Source organism: Piliocolobus tephrosceles, chromosome 2 (genome assembly GCF_002776525.5).
Source record: "Piliocolobus tephrosceles isolate RC106 chromosome 2, ASM277652v3, whole genome shotgun sequence".
Lineage (NCBI taxonomy): Eukaryota > Metazoa > Chordata > Mammalia > Primates > Cercopithecidae > Piliocolobus > Piliocolobus tephrosceles.
Window position 1 is genome coordinate 50,621,530 of NC_045435.1, and position 14,741 is coordinate 50,636,270.

Here is a 14,741-nt window from a genome sequence, read left to right on the forward strand (position 1 = left end):
GCCCCCCATCTGGGAATTGAGGAGCGCTGCTTTCCGTGCCTCACTCTCCCGCCACTGCCAACTGTCTGGGAAGTGAGGAGCGCCTCTGCCCAGCTGCCACCCCATCTGGGAAGTGAGGAGCATCTCTACTGGGTCGCTGTGCAACCCTCCAAGTGTGAAGTGACAGCCTTTTGTGTGATCTTTCTGCCCTCCCCAAGTTTGCATTTTCGACATTAAAGTTTACTTTTTAATTTAAAAAAGATAAAAGAAAAAGAAAGACCTTCCCTCTCATAAAGCCAGAGGCCCCTCCTGTACCTTTTCCTCCAGGTCCCCAGCTCTGTGCTCTGGGGCCAAAGCACAGGCTCGCTTTGCCCCCAAGAGAACCACTGTCCCTCGGGCTTTGCTTAACAGAGCTGAGGTGGGGCTGGAGTTTGTCACTCGGCTCTCAAACATGAGTTCCAACTCCCATAGGTCTGGGCACATGCCCTTGGTGAGCCAGATGTCGGGATTTCTATATGGAATTGACTTTGTAATGTTTGCAATAAATTTCCATTTTAAAAAAAACACCAGGCAGACCAAATGAAACCTCTCTAATGGCCTGAGACTGCAGTTTGCGGGAGCCAAAATTGGCTAAGAAGAGAGAGGAAGGTACCCCAAGCAAAGGAATGGGAATGGCCAGGGCAGAGGTTTAGAGGCTGGGGAAGAGCCCAGGACAGCTGAATACAGACGCACTTTGAGGCCAAGGCTCCTCAAATACCCACTGACAGCAAGCAGCCATGACAGCAGGAAGTTCCTATGCAGCCAGCCAGTCCCTCACTTTGCTCCATGGCTGTCTTCTTTTACATACGTAGTAGGACACAGATTCTGCCCCCAGTTGAAAAATCTGGACGTGTGTTGGAGTGTTTTTTTACTTTCACAGTAAAAGCACATGCCTTTACAGTTTAGAGAGCTTCACACACATTCCTCTGTGCATGGTTTCCCTAACCTAGGGGTTATTTTGTTCTCATTTTATTGATGAGAAAACTGAGTCTCCGAGGGATGAAACTGGCCCAAGATCACTCACAAGTCAGTGTTAGAACAAAGACCAAAACCTGGCTCCTCACCTAGTGCTCTGACTTCTGCTTATAATTATACAGAAAGAAAATTCACATTTGAAAGTCCACAACCCCACATGGCATCTGGACATGTGCGTTTCTCAGTTTTCAGGGCCTCGCTGCTTTTGTCCAGTGATCTTTGACACCCTGTATTAATTTTTAATATGCTAAATGGTAAGATGCTCTTTGATCTAAATTGAATCTCAAACGCCATTCATCTCTCACACCAGCCTCTGTTGTTTCTGCTCCGAAAAATATGTGTGTTAATATTCAGCAGAAAGGAAAAGAGACCACAAGATTCAGCTCTTGGGAAGGGCATGACAGGTAGGCTGGACCAGGCAAGCTGTCCCACCTGCAGGTCCTCAAAACCGCTGTCTTTGGATACCAAATACCAAAGCCACCAGCCCTAGCCTTCATCCAGACCAATCCTTCATGTCACATGTGGGGAAACTGAGGCCCAGAGGAGGGAAATGGCTTGTCTGCAGTCACAAGGCCCTTTCGCTGTGCCTCTCCTCACCTTGACTGACCCTTTCTTATCGTGTCAAAATCCTGCCAGTTCAAAGTCTTCCTCTCCAGAAGGTCTGGCTTAATCTCCTACCTGGCCTAAAACCTGGATGGTAATGATGACAGTGCGCCTACCTGGTTTCAGGCACAGCACTCGGCTTCTTACATGAGACATCTTGCTGAAGCCTCACCCCAACCCTGTAAAATAGGCACTGCTGTTGCCTACATTTTACAAAAGGAGAAACCGAGGCAGTGAGCGCTGAAGCACTTACCCCAGGTCACTCAGGGCTGGGATTTGAACTCAGGCCATCCGAGTTCAAATCCCAGCTGTGTTCTTGGGGCTTGGTTTCCTCAGCTCCGGCTTGGCTGTTCTTCCGCTGAGAAGAGGGGAGTGAGCGAGACATTGTGACCACCTCCACCTTCTCAGAGGCCCCGTGTGAGCCTCAGTGCCCAGGGTTCCCACGTTGGACTTTGATTCTGGGATGCTTGTTGTGGAAACTGCCTTGGGAACAGCCCTAGCAGAACATACAAATGTTCTTATGCCCTGAGTTGTTATTTCTGAAAAACAGAGGGCCTCTCGGAAGTCTGTGGGGAGTGGGCAAGGGCGGGGCCTAGGGAAGGAGCTGCCTGGAAGATGGAGGGAGGGACAGAGAAGCTACTCTGCACTGACCCCTCACCCTTCCAGCCACATCGCCCTGTCCCAACCCACAGCCTTGGGGGTCTCAAACTAGCAACTTAGGGGCTGAATCCAGCCCACAGATGTGTTGTACTTGGACCTGGCATGTTTTTAATGGGGAGATTTTTACATCAAATTCCAAATGTCCAGCTTCTCTTAGAAGATTGGAAGATCTGCCACACTGGGCCCATATTCCCGCACAGGAGCTGAAAAGCAGCTGTCCTCTTCAGAAGGGCCAAGGTTCTTCACTTTGCTCCAGTTTCTACCACTCCCTAATGTCTCCCACTCACCTACTTCACTCATTCACAAAACCCACCCAACCCCCACACCTATTCAAATTTGCAGCCCCTGCTCTGTCTGCTGTCCCAGGACTCAGGACCTCAATGCCTGGCCTGTGGATTCCCAGCATGACAGAGCCCCAGCATGATATGGCCTGACTTCCAAAATGGAATACTCATGTTATCAACTGTTTACACTGCGGACTCTAGAACATCTGAACCACGGAACTCAGAAGGTTCAGAGACTCCCCTCTCTTGGAATCAATCAGGCAGGGCCCAGAAGGTTGGCCGGCCTCACTTACTTTTTTTTGGCAAAGACCTTAATTTGCACCAAATCTTACGAGGAGCTCCAAAATGTGAAAACAGACCCTAGGAAAACCATTTCAGGGCCTATAGATCTCAGAACCCCTGTGATTCTCAGGGCCTACCCATCTTATTGAACACTCCCATTGTTGAAATGGGGAAATTGCAGCTCAGAGAAGGGAATTGACTGGCCAAAGCCACAGCAAACTGCCATAACAGGCCAGTATTGGCTGGTCATAGCCCCTCCCTCAGAGGCCCACTGCCCTCTTGAACTCTCCCTTCTCCCTAGTCAAAACCCAGCCCAAGGAAAGAGCCTGAAACTCATTCACACCATGGCATCCAGAACTGATGATGGCTTCCCCTCCCAGAAAGTCTAAAGGAATTGGAGCTTTTAATTAAAGGAATAAAGGTCAAGTAGAGGAATTCCAGGTGTTGGCTGTGGGTAGAATTGGACAAAAGGAGGAAGACAGGGAAGCTTCCTGCAGTTTCTGGAATCAGTACGTGGATCTCCCAGATGGCCAGCCCAGTAGGGAACAGTGGAGGCAGTGTTCCCACGTGCTTAGATCAAGGCTACCGTGGGCTCTCAGAGCCCAGGAGCTGCCCCACAGCAGCAGCTTGGTCTTAGGGCAGTTTGTCTCCCCATCTATGAAATGAGCCTAACCTGGCTCTGGGTTCCTTCGTTCTCACTACATGCAGGACATGGGATCCCAAGAGCTTGCCTGCAGCAACAGGCAGGCTAGTGTGAGGTCTCCTAGGGAGGGAGCCATCCCTGGGCTCCTGTGGAGGTGTTTCAGCCAGCCAGGCCCTTGGAGGCTCCTGATGGAGATCTCATGGTCAGCATCTGAGGAGACTCCGCATCTAGAAGCCCCGACAGACTCCCAAACCACAGGCTGCTGGACTCCTGGAACCACTGAGCTCTTATGTCCATGGGCAGCCAGGTCTGTTCCATGCATATCACACTCCCCAGAACCTGGCACCAGGCTAGGCCCACAGTGGGGGCTCCAGGAATGCAAACTGAATGAATGAATGGGTGAATGAGGCAACAAACAACAGACTGTTAGAACCCTAAAACCATACATTAGGCCACGAGGTCCCATCAGCCACATGGTCCAGTCCTGCAACCCCAGTGTGCTGGTAGTGCTGTTTGCGGGAGTAGACTGAAGGCCATAGGTCTGATGAGGGGTGTGTGCCCCTCCCTGTCTACCCCACCCCATCTATCCTCAATAATACACAAGAAGAGCTAGGGTTTGCTGGGTCAGTGACAGGACTGTCATTGCCTGCCTGCAGGGGCCTATTTGTGCTGCACTGTTCAGGCCAGGCTCGTAATACTCAGACCTGCATTTAGCGGGTGGGACAATTCTAAGGCTTCAGGTGCCAGGCTCTGAGGTACAGGAATCAGACTGGTCTTTGCCCCCAAGGTCCACGGCCTAAGTAGGACACGGGTCCGGGGAAGTGGTAAGCCTGCTGCGGGGAAGGCTGTGGGAAGTAAAGGCAGGGGGCCACTGTCTGCCTGGAGTGGAGGGGAGGCTGCTCAGCAGGGGCCCTTGAGAGGGGCTCACAGTGCTGAGTGGAGGAAAGGCTGTTCCTGGTTTGCTGAACAGCAGGAGTAAAGGCCTGGGGGTGTGACAGGACACTTGTCATGGAAAAATAAAATGGCACACCAGCGACTTGGGGTGGCATGGGGCAGCTTGAAAGGAAGGCTGAAGCAAGAAGAAGCACCGACCTCTGAGGGGCACAGCAGACAGTGGACAGAGGGAGCCCTCCCCACCAGAGCCACGCACCTCCTAGTCACATGCCTGAATTTCCTCCATGAGAGGCTCACCCTTCCAGACCCCTCTTCCAAGGTACAGATCCACCTGGGGTTCGCCAATTGTGGGTCATCCATACCCCAATACCAGGGAGTTTAGGAGGTGACGTATAGACAGGAAAACAGTGGCCAGTGCCAGAGCAGGGAAGGGCACAGCACGGGCACAGTGTGGTAGGAGGAAGGCAAAGTGCTGGCCTAGCTCTGCCGGGAGGAAGCCCACATGGCAAAAGTCAAGTCTGCAGACACAGGTTGCGGGTCAGACGAGAGGGTCAGAGTGCCAGGCTGGGAAACGTGAGCTTTATTCCAAAGACGGTGAGCAGCCTCCCAAGGCGTGAGAGTGGACTTGCAAGTCTGGAAGAATTATCTGGAAATGCAGATGGTGGGTGGAAGTGGACCCCTACCACTCTGTCCAGGCCCCACATGACGAGGGGTGCACCTGGCTATACCTCACTCCCTTGTCCAGAAGAGAAGAAACCACCAGCGTCAGCTGCATGTCCACCAGGCACGCTCTGAGCACATTGCAAGGCATCCACAGTGAGGGCCGCCCCTAAGTGGGCAATCTTCTGTCTGGTGGGCTGCTCTGTTCCAGTGTCTGCAACAGTGCCAGGCACTTAGTAGGTGCTCAGTAAATGCTCATGGACCACATGAATTACCTCATGTCATATTCACAACCATCCATGGGTTAAGTACAATCACCATCCCCATTGCAGAAGAATTGACTGAGGCTCAGAGAGCGAGGGCTGTCACACTGGGATTTTAATCCAGGCAGTGGCTTCTGATTCTTCTCTAACCACTGCGAGGCATTCAAAAGGAGGGAGAGCAGAAGGAGGGTACCAGTGTGAGGCGGCTGTAGGAGTGTGGATTCGCTTCCCGTGGCTGCCACAGCAAATGACCACAGACTGATTGTGGCTTAAAACAAGGAAAGTTTTTTCTCTCATGACTCAAGGCCAGAAGTCAGAAATCAGGTGTGAGCACGGCCACCTCCCTCTGAAGAGCAAGGAACAATCCTTCCTTGCTTCTTCCAGCGTCTGGTGGCCCCAGGCGTTTCCTGGCTTATTTCTGCATCACTCCAATCTCTGCCTCTGTTTTTACATGGCCGTCTTCCCTCTGTGTCTGTGTCTCTTGTAAGGACACCTATCGTTGCATTTAGAGCCCAGATAATCCTGGATGCTCTCATCGTGATATCCTTAACTTAAGTACAACAACAAGACTATTTTCCCAAATGAGGTCACGTTCACAGATTCTGGGGATCATGATGTGGATATATATTTTGGGGGCTACCATTCAACCCACTGCACGGTGTGTCTGGCTTTTGGCAGGAGCCTGCTTAGGGCCCAGAACATGAAGAGATGTTGGACTCCTGGGCCAGCCACCTGCAAGTTCTTGCTCTGTTTCTCCTTCTCTGCCCCTAGATTCCCAGAACACACCTGCATCTCTCCCGGTCCCCCAGGCCAACATCTCTGCTCTCTGTCCACAGGTTTGCCGGGCACCGCTCCAGATCTGGAAAAAAGAAAGCAAATTTTTGGGCAAAACTTTATACCTCCAAAGAAGCCAAAAACCTTCCTGCAGCTTGTGTGGGAGGCGCTGCAGGACGTGACACTCATCATCCTGGAGATCGCCGCCATCATCTCCCTGGGGCTGTCTTTCTACCACCCGCCTGGCGAGGGCAACGAAGGTAAGACGGACCTCAGACCCAGGAACCGCCCCGCACACCGGACCACCACATCCACACCGGGGGCACTCTTGGCTCACATAAATAATCCTCTCCTTCCAGGGGAGGAAACCAAGGCCCAAGGGGCAGGGCCCCACCCATAGCCAACACAGCCAAAGAGTGGCCGAGCCAGGCCTCAGCCTCGTTTTCCCTGTATGAAATGCACAAGAGTTGGACCAGCAACAGTAATCGTTTTAGTGAGCATTTTTGAGCACTTACAGAGTGCCAAGCCCTGGGCTGAGATGTTGCCCCGGCAACCCCCTGAGGTAGCGGCCATGGTTATGCCCATTTTAAAGATGAGGAAACCTTGGGTTCAGTGCATACTGCTTGGGTGATGGGTGTACCAAATTCCCACAAATCACCACTAAAGAACTTACTCATATAACTAAATACCACCTGTTCCCCAAAAACCTATGGAAATAAAAAAATGTAAAAAAAAAAAAAAAAAAAAAGATGAGAAAACCAAGGCACAGAAAAGGGAATTACCCTGCTTGAGGTCACCAGCTAATAAACAGTCCTCAGATTTTGCTGTGGAGGTTGTTGAAAACACTGGTGTCAGTCCAGGTCCTAAGAGAGCCTGGTTCTCTCTCTCCAGAGTCCAGGGATGGCTGGATTTTGATAAGCACGCAGGTGAGGGCGACCCTGACATCTGTGCAGGCTGATCTATTTTATAATTTGCTTTTTCAGTCAGTAGGATATTGTAAATACTTTTTTGTGATTCATTATGATTCAACATTTCCTAATGAATGTGCTGCATAAATAGATAACCCTACTACAGCTTCAGACAAGCAAATTAAAAGTTAAAGCACATAAGAGATAATATTATAGGCCTCATTTTCCCTAAATAAGAAGATGGCCTCTGAGGTCCCTTGAATATTTGTTGCCCTGCCCCCTCCCAAGCCAAAGTTGCCCAAGAAACTGGATAACCAAGTCTATTTGGCCAACTACCTCAATTTTACACATAGTAAGTTGATTTGTTTTCTTTCATGACCTCTTTCCATAGAGGGTTTAAAGACACAAGACAGATACATCTCTTACAGCATGCAGTCAAATAGAAAGCCAGACAGAAAAGGAATGGAAGCAAAGAAACCAGCTATAATTGCTGCCATGATTAAGATTTAAATCTGACTTGAGGTTCCTGGCAGCCAAGACAGAAAGTGAATTAGGGTGATTTGCTGTGAATATACTAGAAAGCGGCCGGGCGCAGTGGCTCAAGCCTGTAATCCCAGCACTTTGGGAGGCCGAGATGGGCGGATCATGAGGTCAGGAGATCGAGACCATCCTGGCTAACCCGGTGAAACCCCGTCTCTACTAAAAAATACAAAAAAAAACCTAGCCAGGCGAGGTGGTAGGCACCTGTAGTCCCAGCTACTCAGGAGGCTGAGGCAGGAGAATGGCATAAACCTGGGAGGCGGAGCTTGCAGTGAGCTGAGATCCGGCCACTGCACTCCAGCCTGGGCGACAGAGCAAGACTCCGTCTCAAAAAAAAAAAAAGAAAGAAAGAAAGTACTGAATTTTAAAAATAATAGTAATAAAACAAAAATTTTTTAATGAAAAAATTAGAAACTAAAAGGTAGATTTGCATAGCTCAAATTATCAACAAGGAGGAAAACTATTTAGGAAGATGACATTTCTCTTTATAAGAATTCTGGGAGGAACTTTCACATAGCACATTATAAGAAATGCACAATGGGCAGCCTTCTTTACAGAAGTTTTATACCAAATATGAAAGAAGATAGTACATGATGACTTGAATAAGCCTTGAACAAAGCTAAGAGTGTAACACAAATGCGTAATGATAATACTTCTTACTATTTTTATAGCTACCACGAGTTGGGAGCTATTATGATAGAAGTCCATTTAATTATCAATCCTCACAACAACCCCCAAAACCAAGGCCCTGAGATAGCAAATTGCTTGCTAAGGGCACACAGCTAGAAAGTAGCAGAACCATGACTCAGACCAAAGCATTCTGGCTTCTCGGTCCTGTCCCTCAGCTGCGTTTCCTCAGAGAAGGACAGGACTGAATCAGCCCAGATACATGGCCTCATGCAACCCAGTTCAGCACGAGATTAGAACTCAGATAGCAGGTGGTGGAGGGGGTGGAAGGGTAACATGGACTGAGCTCCTCATGTGTGCCAGGAGGAGCGTCTAACCCCCCAAACAGGTGAGTGCAATCTTCCGTCTTAGAGATTCGGAAACCAAGGCCCAGAGAGGGGAAGGACTTGCCTGCCGTCGCAAAGCTACCTTAGGCCGTAGGGCAGGATTTTCAACCTAAGTCGGTCTGTGGCTCGTTCCACGGCTCTTCTCTGCCTCTGGCTGGGGCACTAGCTCAGGCCACGCCCTCATCCAAGGCAGCTGCACACAATCCAGCTTCACTGGGATCAAAAGTTCTTGGGCTTTGTGACCATCCTGACTCCTTCTCCCAAAGCCCATGCCCTGGCCTGAGATCTGAGCTCTGGGCCTTCCATGTTTCCAGGGCTCCTGTGCCCCAAGTCAGGCTCGGGCTCCACCAATCCCCAGCCACCAAGTACAAAAACAAACAAACAGACAAAAAACCCTGAGGAGACATCAGTTTCACCAGGGAAGTTGACAGGGACAGTTACGTGGCCTTCTTGGCTCCCTTCTCCCTGCACACAGCCTTCCAGAGACTGGGGTCCAGCTGTGACTGAGCACCCAGTACACATGGCACTTTATGTCCGGGTTCTCGGTGAACCCTCACACCCATTTCACAGACCGGGAACTTTCGGCCAAAGATCCCCAACAGGGCCCTCCCTGAGCAGCCAGTGTTGAAATTGTGTCATTGCTGTGGTGCTACTGAGTTTTGTTTGAAATCATGAAATGCACCCAATTTCTTTTTGACACCAGCTGCCACATCTTGGAAGGTACCAGAGTCCAGCGATCAGAGCCTAGGCACAGGGCCTGGATCTGCCTGTCTGGCCCTGGACGCAGGCTGGCCCTCCGTGTGCTCAGCCTCAGTGTCTTCATCCATCAAATGGGGTGAATGATAGTACTTGCCTTGTGGCGCTCTTGTGGTGATTGAAGGAAATAATGCAAAGCGCTTAGCACAGAGCCCTGAGCCAACTTCAGGAAGCAGGTGTCCCCATGTGGCCAATCGCTCCTGGTTTCTGGAAAAGTGACCACGTTCTTTTCAACACCCCACAATTCTAGTATCCTCTACAGCAACGCGGGGGTGGACAGTGTGAGTGTATTAGAGTCACAGGTTCCAAAGCCCCAGCACCTGTCACTCTTGCCTCCAGCCCCTGTCATACTGAGTCCTCAGAGGCCCACCGCCCGCCTCTGCCCCAGGTCTAAAGATCCAGAAGTTAGAGCCAGGCAGAGCGCCTTGCTTCTGAGAGGGCAGGCAGCCCTACGCACAGAACAGACTCAGGAGGTTCTACAGAAGGAGCAACACCGGCTCTGTCAGCAGAAGGAAGGAAGGAGGGAACGCAGGCTAGGGGGAAGAAGGAAAAGGAAAGGAAGAAGGAAGGCAGGGAGGGGCTTATTTATAACCTGGCACCCATAGGAAAGATGGACAACATTCCACCACCGGCCTTACCAAATCCCCAGTGCTCACGCTGTTTGAACTCATTCAGTTTTATTTATCACTTGCCATTATCTTAAATGCCTTGGAATGGACATCCTCAGCCCTGAGCTCTGATGCTAGCCAGGTACACGGCATCCCCACCCCCACCCCATCTGGCAGGTGAGGGAACTGGAGCTCCGAGAGGGGAGGGTGGGGACTCACCCAGAGTTGTGGCCTGGGCCCCCAAGTCAGGCCTCAGGCTTCCTGCACTGGAGACCAACTCAAGAGACAGGGATGAAAGACCCACACAACTGGACTCATTCCAGGATCAGGTCTGGTGGCAGGCAAGGAATACAGCATGGTGGCCGCCCCCACCAGAAGACACACCTTTCCGAGAGGGAGGCCTGCTCTTAGCAGATGACAAAGCAGGGCCTTGGGACCCAGTGGGATGTGGGTTCAAATGCAGGTGCAGCAGCTCCCAGCCAGTGACTGCCCCTGCCCAGGCCTTACCTTCTCCCTCTGTAAGACAGGGCTGGTCACTGGCAATGTTGATGGGTGGAATTAGAGTCACACATGCAATGAGTGTATGAGTTTCTCACTGTGCCTGGCCCATTGTAGGTGGTTAGTAGATACAGTCATGTGTTGCTTAACGACAGGGACACGTCATGTTCTAAGGCAATTTCATCATCGTACCAACATTGTAGAATGTGCTTACACATACCTAGATGGCACAGCCCACTACACACCTGAGCTTATGGTGCAGCCCGTTGCTCCTAGGCTACGCACCTGCACAATGTGTGGCCAGACTGAATCCTGTAGGTAGTTGTAACACAATGGTGAGTATCTAAGTATCTAAACACGGAGAAGGTACAGTAAAAATACAGTATTATAATATTATGAGGCCACTGCCGTAAACGCAGTCGGTCACTAACAGAGACAGCCTCCCACAGCGCATGACTGTGTTTGCTGAGTGACCGCAGGGCCCTTGTCCAGCAGTGACACTGTTGCTATCTGTACACACTGTCTAGTTTTACCTAATGCCTAACTCCTGGGGCTCTGCCCCACACGTCATCTCATCCTTTTCCCTAAAACCGCTGGGCCAAACCGGGCCAGGCTGGGCCAGATGCCCCCTGATGAGCAGGAGTGAAGAGGTATAAAAGCATCCCTTAACTTAAAGCCAGGAGCCCTTGTTTGAGCCCTGGCTATATCACTTCCTGGTGCGTAACCTTGGGAAGGTCTTATCTCATACTCATCACTCAGAAAGCAGTTGGGGCTGGGCTGTGGGTGCTGTAGCACTCTGCAGCCTGTTAGTCCTCTACCAACATCATTTTGTGCATGAAGAATTACCTGGCTCAGAGACCTCTAGGCATTTGTCCTAGGTCACACAGCGTGTTCGTGGCAGGGCTAGGATTGGCACACTCAGTGCCCCCAAACCCCTGCTGGTGACAGCTCCCCTAGTGCCAGAGTGCCAGCAGAGTGACAGGCACATAGTAGGTGTTTGGAAAATGTTTGTGGCTCAACTAGTTTTGAGGATCTTTGTTGGCTACCAGGCCCTGGTAGCCATCTGGGAGGCAGATGATTCTCCGTTGTACTGGTGAACATGCAGACAGGCCCAAAGAGGCCAAGTGGGTTCCCCAAGCTTACACAGACAGGGAGAGGCCACACCCTCTACAGCCCCAGGTCCAGGGAGAGCAGTTGCAGTTCCCTGGACCTTATGGCCACAGTCTCCAGATCCTGTCCCTGCCCCAGTCCAAGGGAGCCTCAGAGGAGACCTCAGCAGGACCCACCCACTCCCCTCTTCGTTCCCCCTTCCTATTCTCTTCTCCGTAATTGCTCCAGGGGCAGCAGGAGTTGTTCCTAGGGTTAGACAGCTTCCAGGTGGCCAAATCCCTTCCCCAGTAATCTGCACTCCCACTTTCTAGCCATCCCTGGGCACCGCGTGACCATCAGACAGTTCTCTGGAGGTAAAAGCTAATCGGCTTTTGCTGGCAAAGTGAGTGCCGTCCGAGGCCCAGAGGGTTCCTTGGTGTTGAGTCAGCAAGGGCAGCAGGTAGGGCTGGGAGTTGGAACAGGGTGCAAATCCCACTCAGTCACTGTGCCCTTGGCTTTCAGAGGCCAGTCCAAGGAAAAAAGCTAATGAAAAGGGGAGAGGACCAACTTTTACCACATATCTACCATGTGCCAGGCCCTTAGCTCACAAATCCCTGGGGTTATCCCACTTCACAGCTGTCTAACCTGAAGCTCAAAGAGGCCAAGTCACTTACCTGAAGTCACACAGCAGAGGTTAGACTTGAACTAGGTCTTTCTGATTCCAGAACCCGAAAGTTTGTCATTGCTCTAAGTGTCCAAATGCTCCTGTAGCTGCTCTAATGGGGGGCCCACTGAGGGGGCACACAGCAGGGGAAATAACACAGCCTTCCCATTTCCAGAGCACATAGCAAGGGGCAGGGGGATAACAAAGGTCTTGTAAAATGCAGCATGGGGCTCTGTAATCCCACTCCTTCCCCCTCCCTGCCCCTAAGCCCCAAGATAATTCATTTCCATATACTGGGTTTCTGTTTAGCAAGGTTGACCTATGTTTCCCAGTCTTTGGAGTCTCTATTGGTGTCATTCATGGTGGTACAGGAGGCACCATTCACCATTTCCTCTCCTCCCATCATCATATGTCACTCAAACTAGCAGGAGCCCCTTCTGTAATGTGGGCCTTAGGGCTTCATAAAGCCGGGCTGTGGAACTTGAATGCAGCAATGCTCACCCACACACTGGAAAATAAGAAGCACCAGCTTTAACTGAGCATTTACTGTGTGCTCACTGCAGTGGGTGTTTTGCCTGAAGGCTCTCTCTCTTAAGCCTCTCAACCACCTTATGAGAGAGCGCCTGCCATTTTGCAGATGAGAAAAACCAAAACAAGGCAGGCACAGTGGTTATATAGCAAGTTCGTGGGCACACAGCAGTTAGCGCAGCTGGAATTCAAACGTGGTTACCATTAGCGCAGTTGTGATTACCATTACTCCAAGCCTGGTCCTGCTGAACAGTTTAAAATTACTGGAAAAGTCTGAAACTCCCAAGAGGGGAGAAAGGTGGCTTTGGGAACCCCACATGATGGCATTGTTTCCTGGCCCGAAGGGAACGGCTGGTTCAGTGCAAGACCTGGAATTTTCCAGTGGCACATGCAGCTGGGCCGCAGTGATTCCGTATCTCCCCAGGCTTGGGCCCCACCCTTCCAGGAGCCAAAAGCCCATAAACATTCCTTGAGTGTCACTTGGCCTTCTTGTCATGTTGCTTCTGACCCCTGGCTTTCCAGAAGCTTCCACCAGGGTCTCTTGAAGCTTCTGTTCTCTGTTCCTTGAGACAGACTGGATTTCCAGATGCTCAGCCATGAATCTTTGGCAAACACATGGCAGAGGGGGCTGCTGGGCTCAGGGAGAGTGAACAGGCCAGGTCTGGTGTCAGATTCCAGACCTGGATAAATTCCCATTATCTGCTGTGTGACTGCAGGTAAGTCTCTGCTTCTCTCTGAACAGCCCCCTTAAGGGTTAAAGTGAATGCTGGGTGTACAGCAGGCCTTGCAGGGTATCCAGTGCCCCACCTGGCCCCTGTGGAGGGGAACTGCTCTGAGTTTTCCAGGAAGGATGGTCAGATGCTGCTGGAGATTCCTTTCCACGGAAATGGCCGCTCCCCAGGTCCCAGGGTAAATGGAGGCTAGGTGTATCCTGACTGTGGCACCTCACCTCCTGGGCCTCCACCTCTTGCTTTCAGGATCCTTATGGGGATGAGAAAGGGGCATGGAAGGGCCGTAGGCCCAGCACTGCATGGGTAGGACCTGCCTTTGGGTCTGACACCTTCAGATCTGATGTGCTTAGGTTCTTCTTTTTCTCTTCACCCCACTGGCCAGGCAGACCTCGAGAGTTTTGGGGGCCTAGGCCGGGAGGCTCACCGGTGCGAGGGTGGGGGATGCAGGGTCACTATAGGTCAGACAGGTGGCCTGCAGCTCCAGCATCAGTGTCCTCACTGTGGAGGGCGGCTCACTCCTCAGCTGACATCTGACAAGGACTGAGTTAGAGAACCTCCTGTGTGCTGAGCTCTGGCCGGGAGTTTCCCCTTCCTCTCCCTGAGGCCTGGAAGGTGGTCTCAGTGATCCCTATTTTGCAGATGAGGCCACTGAAGCTGGGGAAGGGCAATGACTTACTCAAAATCATGCAGAGGCAGCAGCAGGATTAGAACCAGCTCATCTTCCCAACCTGCCTGGGCAATGTAATGAGACTCCAACAGAAGAGGACATCGGCAAAACTGCCTTCTCAGACCCTAAAGCACGTGCAGTATTGGCTGCCTTTGTTCTGGGAAAAAAAAAAAAAAAAAATGCCTCGCTTCCTCTCTTTTCTCATCAATTAGAGAAAATTCCTTGTCTTTTCTCATCAATTAAATTATCTTTTCTCTCCTCTGTGCCTTGTCTGTGCTGTAGAGTCCGTGAACTTTACCACATTAAATTTCAACTCTCACAGTAGGTTCCCGAGATAAAGAATATTCTTCTCATTTTACCCAGATGAGAAAATGAGTTTCAGAAAGGGGGTCATTTGCCCAAGATCTCACAGCTAGAACAAAGGCAGAAAACTGAAGGGGCTAAGATGGTGGGCTCTGAAGCCAGACGGCCAGGGTTCACATTCTAGCTTCCTACTTGCCCTTCATAGCTTGGGCAAGTCACTTGACCTCTCTGAGAAACCTCAGTTTCCACATCTGTGAAATGGGCAGTGTGAGTTCCCTCCCTGTGAGACGATCTGCGTGAAGTACTTTCCACAGGGTTTGGTACCCAGACACACTGAATCAGTGGGTAATTATCATCTGATTCTTAATGCTTGTTACTTG

General features: G+C 51.0%; 1 protein-coding gene across 7 annotated transcripts in view; it reads left to right on the forward strand.

Annotated features, from left to right (window-relative positions):
• The window catches only part of ATP2B2 (ATPase plasma membrane Ca2+ transporting 2), a 217,697-nt gene that overhangs the window by 122,750 nt on the left and 80,206 nt on the right, over positions 1-14,741 (forward strand). For all 7 annotated transcript variants that reach the window (XM_023218444.2, XM_023218443.2, XM_023218442.3 and 4 more), the window contains one exon: positions 6,119-6,316. In XM_023218444.2, the coding sequence (XP_023074212.2) occupies positions 6,119-6,316 (198 nt within the window). The remainder of the gene's footprint in view (positions 1-6,118; positions 6,317-14,741) is intronic.